The sequence below is a fragment of the Dreissena polymorpha genome, chromosome 3 (genome assembly GCF_020536995.1).
Source record: "Dreissena polymorpha isolate Duluth1 chromosome 3, UMN_Dpol_1.0, whole genome shotgun sequence".
In the NCBI taxonomy this organism is placed as follows: domain Eukaryota; kingdom Metazoa; phylum Mollusca; class Bivalvia; order Myida; family Dreissenidae; genus Dreissena; species Dreissena polymorpha.
In genome coordinates, this window is record NC_068357.1 from 490,573 (window position 1) to 506,187 (window position 15,615).

The 15,615-nt window shown below is 34.8% G+C and overlaps 2 protein-coding genes across 4 annotated transcripts in view; one reads left to right on the plus strand and one right to left on the minus strand.

The window, feature by feature from the left end:
• Positions 1-15,615, minus strand: part of LOC127872701 (uncharacterized) — a 436,069-nt gene that overhangs the window by 307,938 nt on the left and 112,516 nt on the right. The gene's annotated exons all lie outside the window — the stretch shown is intronic.
• On the plus strand, positions 10,177-14,749 carry LOC127872704 (monocarboxylate transporter 14-like). The gene is made up of 5 exons (XM_052416040.1): positions 10,177-10,380; positions 11,450-11,593; positions 12,556-12,706; positions 12,866-13,695; positions 13,871-14,749. Exons 1-5 carry the CDS (start codon positions 10,233-10,235, stop codon positions 14,029-14,031), a joined length of 1,434 nt encoding a protein of 477 aa, XP_052272000.1. The 5' UTR covers positions 10,177-10,232; the 3' UTR covers positions 14,032-14,749.

Genomic DNA, 15,615 nt, shown 5'->3' on the forward strand with positions numbered 1-15,615 from the left:
TGCATACCACCTCAAATATTTTCTATGTCCTTTGCCATATTGCTTTGACTTATTGTTTTCATATTTTGCATACTTCATTACCAACATGATCCCAATCTATAAACAAGAGCAGACAACTGTATCAAGCATTTTGACAGAATTATTAACCTTTTATACTAAGAATATGCATATTATTGATAAATCTATGTTAAAGTTTGCATACCACCTCAAATATTTTCTATGTCCTTTGCCATATTGCTTTCATATTTTGCATACTTCTTTACCAACATGATCCCAATCTATAAACAAGAGAAGAAAACTGTATCAAGCATTTGACAGAATTATTGCCCCTTTTATACTTAGATAATTGAACATTTTGCTTAAATTGCCATAACTTCTTTATTTATGATCACATTTGATTCATACTTTGACAATACAACACTAACCTGACATACCACAATGCACTGCACCCAAACTATCCCCCATGCCCCACCCCAGAATCCCCCCCCCCCAAATTTTATTTTTATAATTATTTTTGAAACTTCATCTTTTAAATTACCACCAGCCCACATAAACCACCTGTCTCCATGATGGCTTACATTAACCTGTCAAGCACTCGAAATCTCTTAAGACAATAGTTACGGTCAATCTCAACCATGCATGGCCGCATTACCAACCCTGGGGCGCCCCCTGGGTCAAACATGCGGCATGGGAATACGCGTCGGCCTCTGCCGCACCATTTTTCACCAATTGACTTCAAATTAACACTAAAGATTTCTTATGACAACACAGTGTCTCGACCATCCATGTTCACATTACCCACCCCAGGGCCCCGCCCACTTTGGTGGTAAAGATCCCAAGCTATTTCAGCATAATTAAAATCCAAGCCATTTTTGTGGTCAAGACCCGAGCTTTCTCACCATAATTAAAATCCAAGCCAGTTTGGTGGCAGAGACCCTGAGCTATTTCATCATAATTAAAATCCAAGTCAGGTTAGTGGTCAAGATCCTGAACTATTTCGGTATAATTAAAATTCAAGCCAGTTTGGTGGTCAATTTTTGTGGTAAAGACCCCGAGCTTTCTAACCATAATTAAAATCCAAGCCAGTTTGGTGGCGGAGACCCCGAGCTATTTCAGCATAATAAAAATCCAAGTCAGTTTAGTGGTCAAGATCCTGAACTAATTCGGTATAATTAAAATCCAGGCCAGTTTGGTGATCAAGACCCCGAGCTTTTTCAGCATAATTAAAATCCTAGCCAGTTTCATGGCCGAGACCTCGAGCTGTTTCAGCATATTTAAAATCCAAGTCAGTTTAGTGGTCAAGATCCTGAACTATTTCGGTATTATTAAAATCAAGGCCAGTTTGATGGTCAAGATCCTGAGCTATTTCAGCATAATTAAAATGCAAGCCAGTTTGGTGGTCAAGAACCCGAACTATGAGCATAATTCAAATCCAAGCCAGTTTGGTGGTAAAGATCCCGAGCTTTTTCAGCATAATAAAAATCCAAGCCAGGTTGGTGGTCAAGATCCTGAGCTATTTCAGCATAATTTAATTCTAAGCCAGTTTGGTGGTCATGACCCCGAGTTATTTCAGCATAATTAAAATCCAAGCTGTTTTGGTGGTCAAGACCCCAAGCTATTTTAGCATATATTTATGGCATAATTTTTTCTTACCCAATTGTTTTCGTACACACATTTTTTTCGTACCCATTTTTTTCTGTTTTTTGACAGAATAATGCCCCCTTTTATAGTTAGAAAATTGAAAATTTGGGTAAATTTTGTGTTCAGGTCTACTCTTATCCTATTTGTGTTAAGGTCTACTCGTATCCTAAAGTATCAAAGCTATATCGTCTACTTAATGTTATAAGTCATGTAACTGACATTTTTAAACATTTTATTTCTTTCCCATTTTTGTTTTTTTTATTAAGGTGACATACATCAACTGTTAAATAATATTAAGTCTACCTTTTTGGTAAAATTAATGTTTTTACCAAATTTTCAAAATTGACATTACGGACACATGTAATTTGCTGAATGAAAAAGTAGCATAACTGACATTTAGTTAAATTTTCAGGAGAAGGAAAAACTTCTTTATTGAAATAAAATAGGGATACTTACAGAGTGAAACAAACACATGGGATATTTTCAGATTTGAATACTGGTATTTTACGCATCTTTAGGCAGTTCTGTGTACCAAGGATAAATACAATATTTAAACATTCATGTACAATGCACAATACTAAAAACCTGAATTGTAACTGTAATGTATTTCAGATTCAGAGATGTCTGTGTTGTTTCTAAGGTCATGTGAAAAATTAAGTTTATATGTTTATAGGTTTAAAATTGCAAATTGTCCTCTTACTTGCCCTTGTATTTCAAGATAGAATACTTTCCTTCCCAGAGGAAAGAGATCTGGGTTTGAATCCCAGTGGGGGCTTCAGAGGATGATTCATTTTAAGAAAAATGAATATATTTGCTTTACTTTGTCTCTAACTTAACCAAATAACTCTGACAATTCCTTTACAAGTATGCAGTTTTTGATAATTCAATTATGCAAGAAACATGTATAATTTTAGGGTAGACTTAGACAGCAAACTAAGAATTGGCATCCATTTTAGTTTTTTAAGTCAATACAACAATAAATGCATATAGGAACACATATTTAAATTAAAAATGCAACAATCAGAGGACATAATCAATTAAATAGTAAATGACTACTTTAAATATTTTTTAGCACTGTTTGTTTTTCAGAGATTTGTGAATATGACGTTTTATGTTCTTCCCATTGAACTAATGCAATATGTGCTTTGGAACTGGAATCATTTAGTGTTGGAAAGCTGATGTTTCACGTCCAGAGGGTCCTTGCTTCCGGAAAGCTGAAAATTGTATATGATCTCCCCACTCATTCCATCCCGCGAAACCCTTAAGGTGTCGCAAGTCTATAAATATGGAATGAGTGATGTATTGGACGTCATCATTGATGACGTTCAATCGAACGAATGATAAAGGGGGCTAAGTTTCATTAAGTTGAGGCATATAGTCGCGATTTGGGCGCCTTGAAAACTGGTCGGTAACTTTTGCTGAGATTTGACATGTATATGGACAAGAATGCGATCTACCTGTTGGCGTAGGCGTTATACCTGGGAAAAATCAAGTTTTCGAGTATTCTGCGTTTAAATATTTTTTATGGGAAAGGGCACGCGCGCGTGACGTCATGAAAAGCGCTTAGGCTAGCTTCCATCTTGCTACGAAAAAAAGAAACTGACGTTACGCGTTATTAATTCAGTTAGGCGTTTAATCGATAAACAAAGGCGTAATAATTGTGTTTGAATAACAATCGGTAGTACACATGCATGTCTTTTGTGCACATTGTGGTTTTTTAATGAACATGACATAAATCTATGTGTTATTCAACGTATTGAGTGCGACGAGTTAAAGAAAGGTTTACACGGCTAGGCTTTCCGAGATAAATGTAAGTACACACTGGTATTAGAATGGTATTCTATTTATCCGATAATATCTTGAATATAAATGATATTCAGACAATTACATTATTAGGGTTTAATAATTTATTATTTAATCAATAAATAAACGCAAGCAGCAAATCAATTAATTTCGTTTGTTGTGGAAACCGAAAGTAAACAAACCAACCGTCAAAATGGCTGACGACATAGCAACGTAGGAATTAACACTAGAAATTATTTACAAAATAAGATCATCGGAAATGATTTAAAGTGAACGCTAATTCGCTGTTTTGTAGATAAGTATACGATCTATTGAAAAACCATAACATTTGACATAAAAACACCCGCGGATATGGAAATCTTCAGCGTAACGAAATAGCAGACATCACAGGGCGTCTCATCTGATTCTACGCTGTTTGCCAAGGCCAATAATGAATGGAATGCACAAACTCAGTAACTGGCAAGCATATATGCATTAGTAGGTTGTTTCGTGATTATTTAGAAACGACTACATAATTCTTTTGGTTCAGCCAGTGCAACTTAACAGAAATAAGTATAAAAAGTTTCTACACCTGACAACAATGTGCCAACTTAATACAAGGTAAGTTGTTTACATTATTTTAAATATTGCAAGCTTACAGTATACAACAATAAACATCTGGTACAATGTAATGTCATCATTTTAATTTTAATAAGCCCGTGGTTAATTACCCTTTTAAATCTTATGGATCAATGCAGCTCTAACACCTTCAATTGACTTGTTCGTGAAAAATATACACCCTCAGTGCATGTTATCCCATACACCATCACTCACTTACTAAGGCTCGATTGATCATTCTCAGCTCGGGTACTACTTACCGGTACATGTACCCCGGGTACTCTTAATTTTACTTACATGTACCATGGGTACGGTAAATAAACTTAAACATACCTGCAAATATTAGATTGTATCCGAGTTGTATATCCGCCAAAAATCCGATGTCGTTAAACATGCTACCGATTAACGTAAAACAATATTGTTTACCTTAAACAAACTTCTCTTTTAAAAAATCTGCATCAACATGCTTTTTAGTATGAGTGTTGAGAGAACGCCGTAGGAATAAGCAAGTAATCAAGAATACGTCTCTGTTTTTGCTTTTATTTCCTTCATGTATAATGACGATAAGGATTGACGACTAACATTGACGACAATGATCACAAGCATTTACGACTAACACTGACAACAAGCATTGGCGACTAGATGTAACATTGACGATTCTCTACAATAAATGAAATTAACAGTAATAAATGAATAATAAGATTATAGTACAACAGATATGCTTTTCAAAGTATAATATAATAGCATACACACATTAGAATAAGAGGTTTCATTAATAACAATTTGAAACATTTTCAATAAATATCGAAATATCTTAAACAATATTTATTACACAGCATTAATTAATTGTTAAAACATAATATAAATACCGAATATGGTGTTCCCCATTTAACGGACCTTGGTAACCAAATGATGTTTCTTTAAAAAAATCTATGACGGTAAAAGGTGAACGTGCGATGTCGTGGAAAATATTATACTTGACGACGTCATACAATGACGCGACTTTAAACAATTTAAGATTAAAAATTAAATCACATTATTGATTTTAACAATGAGTTTTGATAATATAAATACCATTTAACAGAAAATTGACATAAATGTAAACATAATTAATTTTTACAAAATAGCCTACAACAACCGATTAAGTGTTAAAATTCCCGCGTACGTTTTAGTATATTTACCGTACCCAGGGTACGAGCCTTACTAACTGTATTATTATTATATCTCACCGACTACAAGGTACCTTTACCTTGTTGTGTTTATCAACCTGGAATTTATGTAAAATCCGGCTTTCTTTACTTTTATTTTTCATTCATTTGATTACGCAATTGTTGACGTATCTCGTGGAAAATTATTTGAATCTTTGGATTTTAATGGCGACAAGCTGGAAGTGTCAATTTATTTTAAAAACGAATCGAAGGTTTTAAGTATTGTGTGTTTGTCATGCATAATTCAGTGTTTTCCAGAAAAATTTGAGTAGCCAGTTATATGGCCGGCAACTATGCAGTAAAACGAAAGCATTTATGACATTCACTTGATATATTTGGAAAAAGTAGCCGGCATGTAAATGTAAGAGTAAATGTAACCGGCAAAATCGCTGGCTGCCGGTATTTAAAGAGAACACTGATAATAGTAAACTAAATCTCTACGACAGGATTACAGCTTTGTAAAATTGTTTTTTGGGTGATAATGGTTAGTAATTCATACAAATGTTATTAAAAAATATTGTGCTTTAAAATTAATTTTGAGAATGGGATGGAAGAACAGAAAATGAAGAGCATACAGGGATGGAAATAAGTGGTTTCCCATGAGCCCGGGGCAAGTAGATTTTGGCCTGGGCAACTCAATTTCAAAAGTTGGTAAACTTGTTTTTTTTAAATCTTAAAACAATTCAGTGCAATAAAAATTGAAAAACAATTGATCACCATGGATCAATAATAGTTAAATAACATTCATTATTTAGGAATAGGACATGATTCAATTCAGGCTTATAATAATACATCATGCATTGAACATGTGTATTGTCAGCAAATGTATATAATTATCTATTATTTTATTAAAAAAATGTATAATAATATTCACATGTTCATATTTCTGGGCTCGTTATTCTTTATTTGGGCAACCAAAATACTAAAGATGGTTGCCCACAATAGTAAAAAGTTAGTTTCAATCCCTGGCATATCATTGTAACTTTATTGTTTAACTGCATTGCATTAAAATTGTGATTGAGGTAAGCTTGTTGTTTATAGTATATTTACTTTTTAGCTCGACTATTATATATGAAATATATATAGTGGACCTATCCTACTCACCCCGGCGTAGGTGCGCGCATTGGAATGTTTGCGTACCACCTCGAATATATTTCCTATGTCCATTGACATATTGCTTTCATACATGTATTTTGCTTCTTAACCAACATGACCCCAATGTATAAACAGAAGCAGATAACTGTATCAAGCATTTTGTAACAATTATGGCCTTTTTTTCACTAAGAATAAGCATATAATTGATAAATCTATTTTAAAGTTTGCGTACCACCTTTGAATTGCCACAACTTTTTTATTATGCTCTCCCCAAATTTTTTAAGGGGGGGGGCATATAGTCGCCGCTTCGTCTGTCCGTCCATGCACAATTTTTGTCCGGGCTATTTCTCAGCAACTAATGACTGGAATTCAATTAAACTTAATGGGAAGCTTCACTACCAAGAGGAGACATGCATATTATCAGCCGGTTCTGGTCAGATGATTTTTCACAGAGTTACAATGTATGGCCCTATGAAATTTTCCATTAACTGTACATATAACGCGATCTACCTATTGGTGTATTCGTTATTACTGGGAAAAATCTAGTTTTTGATTAAATCACGAAAAAGTGGTGTTTTTTATTGCGCAATCGCTATAAACACGTGGCTTGGCCGGAAGTACATGTAGCCTTAATAGCAACCCCAAGACAATTCACCCCCAGGAGACAATTCACGGGCTAGACAATTCAAATTAGATTTTTCATACCCCAATTTTTCGATTTTCGTGATAATTTATGTCTTACCCAAATGTTTTTCGTACCCAAATTTGTTCGTACCTAAAAAAAAATTCGTACCCATTATTTTCGTACCCAAATGTTTTTCGTACCCAAATTGTTCGTACCCAATTTCTTGGTACCCAATTTTTTTCGTACCCCTTTTTTTTCGTGCCTAATTTTGTTCGTACCCATTTTTTTCGTACCTAAATTTTTGTTCGTACCAAATTTTTTTCGTAACAATTTTTTTTTTCGTACCCATTTTTTTCGTACCCAAATGTTTTTGTTCCCAATTGTTTTCGTGCCCAATTTTTTTTTCGTACCCATTTTTTTCGGACCCAAATGTTTTTCGGACCCAAGTTTGTTCGTACCCATTTTTTTTTCGTACCAATCTTTTTCGTACCCAAATTTGTTCGTACCCAATTTTTTTTTTCATACCCATTTTTTTCGTACCCAAATAAAAAAATTCGTACCCATTTTTTTAGTACCCAAATTTGTTTCGTACCCAGATTTTTTCGTACCCAAATTTTTATTTGTACCCATTTTTTTCGTACCCAAATAGTTGTCGTACCCTAATTTTTTTTGTTTCCTTTATTTTTTCGTACTCTTATTTGTTTTCGTAACCAAATTATTTTTTTTCCTGCCCATATTATGTTCGTACCCATTATTTCTTCGTACACAAATTTGTTTGTACCCAAATTTTTTCGTACCCATGTGTTCGTACTCAAATTTTTTTCGTACACAAATATGTTCGTACCTAATATTTTATTCGTACACAAATATGTTCGTACCCAAATAGTTTTTCATACCTTTATTTTGTTCGTACCCTTTTTTTTGTACTCAGATTTGTTTTCGTACCCAAATTATTATTTTTTTCGTACCCACTGCCCACATATTTTTTCGTACCAATTTTTTATTTTGAAATAATCGATTTTCAATTTGATTTGAACTCTCCACTCATTCCATTCCGCGAAACCCTTAAGGTGTCGCAACTCTAGTATTTTATCAGCGGTGTCAAAAAATCTTTTGGAAAGCAATATTGATAATCGGATACTTTAATAACAACTAACGATTAAAAGATGCGGTGTGACAAATCGTGGCGATTTCGAAAGTAAATCGTTTATCCTGTTGGCACGATTTGCATAAAACTGAACATGCGCTTCTCATTACACTTGTGAATAAAAAAAGAATTTCAAATGACTTCACATATAATTGTGTGACTTGAAACATTCAGTGACATTGGGCAATAATCCTGTCTAGTTTTTGCTTTCGAGGCGCCGCTTTTTTCATATTCTATTTACATAAAAAATGCTGCATTACAATATCAAGGCTACAATTTGCGCAATAAACAGATCGAAATTCATGTTCTCCAACACGTTCGTATTAATTAAAAACGAACAGCGTGCCCCGACCTAATTAAACATAGACGTGCCCCGACATATATAGAACATATGCACATGATTTCATCATTTCAGTCATAATACACTTTATTAATTCATACGAACGGGTTCAACAGATAGATCCAAGTCGAATTTAAATATTGTGGTGAAACTTGAAAAAAATCTATTTGTACTTCTCTCAATATAAGCTTTATTTTTGATCTTTGATAACATCAAACATATTTCGAAGAAAACAACAACAACAAGCAAATCTCGTTGCAAAGATGACGTTTATTGCTTTAAACATTCACCTCTGTGCACAATCCCTTAATGACATGAATCTTCTTTAAACGGAAAACAAAGTGCTTAACGCAAATCAACGAAAATTTTAGGACCGCATGAATCATAGCAAAAAAATAATAATTCTTTATTATCACAAATTATCTTCTTTTCCAATACAATCAATTCGAATGTGTACTATATCAATATACATGTTCAGACATTTATTGTTTATGCCAAGTCTTAACACAATCCTGTTCATGTTTAGTCTTTTATTTGCCATGCATAATAGTATATTGAATTTTAAATATATTTATTGAATGAAAAACACACGATATTTTTAGCGACAGCAAACGATATCATAATCTATAACGCTCAAAATCAACGAAAATTTCGTTAAGTATTTCGTAATATCAAGTTAACACCTTAACAATCAGTGTTTTTTATAGCAATAGCCAAAATGTCAACGCTAATTGTGGTATGATTACATAGATTTTTGTAGATACAAAATGCTCGTTTTTATTTATTTGTGGCCACAATTAATTCCCGCGAATATATCTATTCATACGACACACGGACACCATTTTAGTGTTCATGTGTCATATAAATAGATATGCAAAACAATAATGAAAACGAGCATTTTGTATCCACAAACATCTATTTTACCAGACCACATCTGCCGTTGAAATTTCGACAATGTCCATAAGGGACCATGATTTTTAATTGTTTAGCTTTATTTTACGAAATATTGAACGAAATGTTCGTTGATTTAGAGTAGTAATGTTACTTTAATTTTCTACGCAACCAATCCGAATGACTAATTGATACAGAACTGTTGTGGCATAACGCGTCGCCAAATGAGTCGTTCATTTTATCTATTATGCATCTCTGCAATGGGCTTCATTACATGCAGCTTCTCTCAACGGTATATGTATATAAATAGATAACCTTTACTGTTCACTACCGCTGCGTTAACTGACAAAAATGAACGGACAAAATAATAGCAACAAAAGGTATTTTACCATTAATATTTTGTTATATTAAGTTAAATTATATTTGTATTTGACATATTGTTACACATCAGGTACATTTTTTATGGTATGAACGCAAATAAATAATGTCATACGAATACATGTATGTATTAAATTTTACACGTACTTTACTTTTTATTGATCACCTGTTATACCGGTATTTGTATTAGTTGTCGCTATAATTAATCCGGTTTAATGTGTTTTTTGTCACTCGTGTTATTTTGTTTCTAGAACAGCTACCATTAACATAATTCTACAGGAACATTGAAACCATTCAATTAATGTAATATACACTGGATTGCGCCAATCACAAATCTTACATCCCAGTGAGGAACGGTTAAATTAATGGAACATATTGTCGTTTTCACATTCCAGCTTATATATGACGTTCAAATGTATCAAGTTTTAAATTGTAATGCTTATCAATCACATGTGTTTAAGGACTGAAATACAGAATGGTAGTAGTGTTCATCGCTGGTTGGTGTTCATGTCCTCATACCTGGTGGTGGTGATCAATATTGGCTTTGCCTTCTCGGTCGGGTCTCTGTTTGTGATCATCATTCGGCGATTCAACACCACCAGAGCAGAAGCGGCAACAATTCAGTCAACGCTGGGAGGAGTTTTGTTGTGCTCGGGTACCAATATATAATTACGAAATGTTGATAAATAGACAATCGCATCAGCAAATTGCAATGTTGTTGCTCTGTTTATAATTTTACCGTATGGATACTAAATTTGCAATTATTGTGTAGCTTTTTAAAGGGGCCTTTTCACGCTTTGGTAAATTGACAAAATTGAAAAACATTTGTTTCAGATTCGCAATTTTTTCTTGGAGTTATAATATTTGTTAGGAAACAGTAATACTGAACATTTACCATGCTCTAAAATATCCATTATGTGCATCTTTTGACGATTTAAAAGCCTGAAAATTATAAAGCGTTGCAACGCGAAACGATTGAATAATTTGGAGAATTCTGTTGATGTCGTATTTTTTTATACTGCGAGGATTGCATATATTAGGTAAAAAATACATTAAAATTTGGTATAAGAGCGGATAGTCTAGTGGATAGAGCTGTAGACTTTAGCTCCCAAGCACCAGGGGTCAGTGGTTCGAGCCCCATTGAGGGTTACTTTTTTTAAAATTCTTTAATTGTATTCTTGTGTTTTTTTTACTAGAGATTTTTAGACCCAATGTTTACATTTATCAATATAAAGCATTTAATGACAAACTTCAAAACATGCCAAAATCTGTGAAAATGCCCCTTTAATTCAATTGCATTGATATGCAGTCAATATTGATTTACGATATGATTTTCGAGTAATTCTGTGCTAAGCACAAGGTTCGGCTCTCCTGTAAACCGGTTTAAGCCCCAAATGCTTAACATTGACCGTTTAAAGTCGGTGACTTCAGCATTTATGATGTTTGTGGTCTTTCATGCTTTGTTTTTAATGTGTCTCCTGATGATGTTTCTTGTTTTCTATATCAAAGTATTCATGTATTTGTGTTGCTAGAATACTTTTCTAAAATGTCTTTCCTTGAAATATTCGTGTGCAATTTTCAATATTATGTGCTTGAACGATGTTTTGAGTGAATGTACAAAACAGATATAGAGATTTTTATACTTTCCTAACACTAGTTTGTATCATAATTAAACCCTTACCCTTTATAACTTTTTAATCAAAAATAATTTTATTTGTTTTCAGGCATATTTTTCGGTGCTCTTATTCACAAGACAAGTGTCCGTGCCGTGTCCCTGTTTGGGTCTTTGATGGTGTTTGTTGGATTTGTGTCTTCTGCGTTCGTGACATCACCGTCTGTGCTTATTGTTACGTTAGGTGTCATTGTTGGTAAGTGATTGAGAAATTGTAAACGGTGTGACTTACATTACTGGCTATAATGTTATATAGCACTTGATGTTGAATGTATGCACATTAACTCTTTAAAGAAAATACATTAAGTATATTATGTTATGGCATTTATGTGTATAGTCAGCTGAACATAAATTACATTTTGCATGAAACAAATGTACTGTGCTATGTGAAAATGGGGTTTAATGTATGTGCGTTAGTGTTGTCCCAGATTAGCCTGTGCCGTCCGCACAGGCTAATCAGGGACAACACTTTCCGTTTGTATGGTATTTTCGTTTAAAGAAAGGCTCTTCTTAGCAAAAATCCAGTTTAGGCGGAAAGTGTCGTCCCTGATAAGCATGTACGGACCGTGCGGCACTTTATGCACATGCCTTAAACTCCCTTTTCACAGAGCACGGCCCAAATATAAAGTTAAGCTTTGAAACAGCAGGAGAGAACCCTTATTATAGCCCAAGAGGCTTTATTTATGGCAAGTGATAAAGAGCCAGCAAGACACAATACAAAAGCACTAGACACAACACACAAAATTACAGGCAACAAAAACAGTCATATGCGTGTATTCAAATGATTTTTGCATTGACCGTTCCGAGTCGATGGCCCAGTTTTTCATGGTTGTGCGTTTTTATGTACGCGTGTGTTTTATCAAGTGCATTTGTTTTGTATATCACTGTTTGACATTTGGTTTATCGCCATAAATAATGTGCCGCGTTGTGCAGCAGAAGTTTCACTTCGTGTGTAATTGGGAACAAAATCATCATATGAACATTTCTCTAGACGTGATAACATATCAGAAATAAAAACAAAAACATCATATCGCCCCATACATGTGTATGTGCAAAAAGGTACCATGTAATATTGAAATTAGATGGCACATGGTACCTTTTTGCACCAATGGGGCGATATTATATACATGTTAGTCAATGCGTCTAACTTAATTTCAGGTTTGGGAATGTCGCCGCTGCTTATATCGTCCGTTTCAGTAACGGCCAAACATTTTGATGGTCATGGACAATTGCTTGTCATTTTGTCAGTTTTATCGACGGGGTCAGCAACGGGAGGATCTATCTACCCTTTCATTATTCCTTGGTTAGAGTAAGTAGGTATTAAATGTTATAACACAGGTCAAGTAAGTTTACCTAATTTTTTGTTTTTACTAAAACACAATTATATATTTCGCACAATTAAGATTCAAATTGTGTGTGATAACTAATTACCTACATACAAATATGAGATTCACCTGTCAAATTTCAGCGACCTCTATGGATATCCAGGAATTTTCTTGATTTGTGGTGCCGTGTCATCGAATACATTTGCGTTGGTCACACTTTGGGCACCTGTAGAACAACCAAGCGTTAAAACTAAACAAACTGCTACCACCGGTCATCACAAAGAGATCAATCGTATAAACGTCAGTGTTGTTACAGTGCCCGATATCAGGCTCGCTTGCGACAACTCCAAATTCAAAATTGACGACATTGCATCAGATCAAGCAGATAACCAGACACGCACAGAACCAAGTTCAAATGCAGGTGTCAATGGCACTATGCAGACAGTGGACAGCCTCGATAATAATATTCTAACCGGACCCAAATCAACTGACCTAACACTACGTAGCAGTATGCATTGTCTTTTTCGGAACAAAGTGTTTATGGTCTTTGTGGCTGGTTTGGCATTTGCTTTGCCTATCATTAACATTTTCACTGCTTTCATCGTTGATTTATATCAAGACAGAGGTTCCACTAACAAAGAAGCTTCTTTTGGCCTTATCGCACTCAATCTGTGTGGCGGTCTCGGCCGATTGAGTCCCGGCTTCATAATGAAAATACCAGGAATGACTACCCTGGGTGTTCCAATCATTGCCTGTGTTCTACTCGGTATAGGTATTGTGTGCGCTGTGTTCGTACCTGGCATAAGTCTGTTGATTTTGTCATCTTGTGTGATAGGTTTTGCAATTGGAATACTGGTCGCATCGATCAATGTGACAACTGCGAGTCTTGTTGGAACAAAACATTTGGGAAACGCCATAGGAATCATTTGTACAATGCACGGGATCGGAACTGCAATATCGGGTCATGTGGCAGGTAATGATAACACAAATATTTGGGAATATGTGTTTACGGTATGCATGAAAATAAATTGTGCAAGTTGTTGTGAACATAGCTTTAAATTCAGTAACACATACCTTATAACTAACTTTCTATATGGAAACATGCATAAATATGCATTTTATTTCTTTAAATAAACATGTTTTTGCAGGTTACGTTCGTGACGTCACCTCCGGTTATAAGCTGCCTCTTCTTGCGGCGTTTGGTACTGTATGTGTTGCACTAGCGTTTATGTGCATTAGTAACAAACTGCAGGCGAAGATTTCTCGCGGAGAGACATTATCAGGGGAAACTATAAACGTTCCGGTATAACTTATGTGTTTGTCGATAGATTTTCGCATACATGTGCTATAAATACCAACTTGGGCGGAAAGAGACAAAAACTTGCCATATTGCGCAAGGTAGCATAACAAAGCATTGAAAAAGATAAAAAAAGTATTGAGGTATAAACTGCTCATGTATTTGTTTAATACAACGCTTAACATTTCTCTATTTATTGAATTATCTCTATGTTTCATTTGATTTGTTTTGTTTTAATTTAATTGTTCGTCATCTAATAAAATATTAATGTCGTTTGTTTTGTTCCTGGCTTAAACAATTATATCAGAAATGTAAACATTCGAATTCTGTTATGATCAACAATGATAATAAAATTATGGCTCTAGCACAAAAAGCCCCAGCAAAGTCAGCGCGCTGGTAACCGATGATTTGTGAGTCCTAGAAGAAGCAACCGCCAACCAACTGTCTTGCCTGACAGCAGCACTACTAAACATCCAATGTGTAAGATCACTGGATTCCAGTTGATACCCTCTGACTATGGAAAACACGGAAATTATGAGACATACAGAATGGTAAAGCTGGAAGCAAAAGAGGACCAACAGGAGAGCAAAGTCGGTCTAGAAGATATTAACCACAGCATGAAGAGCCTGTTTAGAACTGAACAGTCCAATGACAGTTACCATCGCCTATCCAGAAAATGTGATTATCATCCGACTTCAGCGTTAAGGACACACATAACTTAACTACCACATTTGCCAGAGATTTCACCTCGTGCCGTCTCCAGGTGCCCCTGTGGAGAAGCCTACAAAAACGTCTGAACACATCCTTCAGGAATGCATGAACTACAACACCCCAGATAGAAAATGTATGACAAGAATATTTGAGTATGCAAGAAACGGTGTACGGACAGGTGGAGGTTATTCAGAAGACCAATCGTTTCACCCTCGCATCTAGAATCCACTTGTATCGGCAATCGAGAACACAGATATTTGATTTTCATCTTGGAATTGTCTCTAACATCCTTTTCGGTCAGAATTAAGGGCAACAGTGTGATCTGTTGCTCAAATCGTAATGGAATAAAGTATGATGAGCATGTCTCCCATTCATACAATGTCACCCTCGTCTGGAGCTGAAAAGATCAACTGAAAACCAAACTAAATTTGATAATAAACATTACCGTAAGCGTCTGATGATATTTATGTCGAATACATTGTGTGTTTTTGTTGCTAAATATACACCAAGGAGATTTGCAATTCCTTTTCCATTATCAAAACCATACGCTTTTGTATCATGCGAACCGTTCGATCCAGAAACACGAATTCGTTTCTGAAATCGCCAAGATTGATAAGAACATACCAATGCATACGTATTTGTTCGTCGAACATGTATCCCATAATCAATATTGTTTTTCAAAAGAATTAGAGATGGCGCTGATAAAAATACTTTCGAAATTGAAATAAAATCAGTGAAAAAACGAGCCCCAATTACATAACAAATTGACATAACTATGTGACGGTGCACATTCAGTTCAAGCTGAATATCACTGCGTATATTCTTTAGATAAAATATTAAGATAGCTCGATTTTTCTAATCGGCATACCTCGCTGATTATCATTG

What these genes read in the sequence shown, in the direction of transcription:
- LOC127872704 (XM_052416040.1), top strand. Translation starts at nt 10,233, where the DNA reads ATGTCCTCATACCTGGTGGTGGTGATCAATATTGGCTTTGCCTTCTCG. An exon ending in AGGAGTTTTGTTGTGCTCGG is followed by an intron (nt 10,381 to 11,449) that starts GTACCAATATAT and finishes ATTTGTTTTCAG; the next exon opens with GCATATTTTTCGGTGCTCTT. An exon ending in TTCATTATTCCTTGGTTAGA is followed by an intron (nt 12,707 to 12,865) that starts GTAAGTAGGTAT and finishes GTCAAATTTCAG; the next exon opens with CGACCTCTATGGATATCCAG.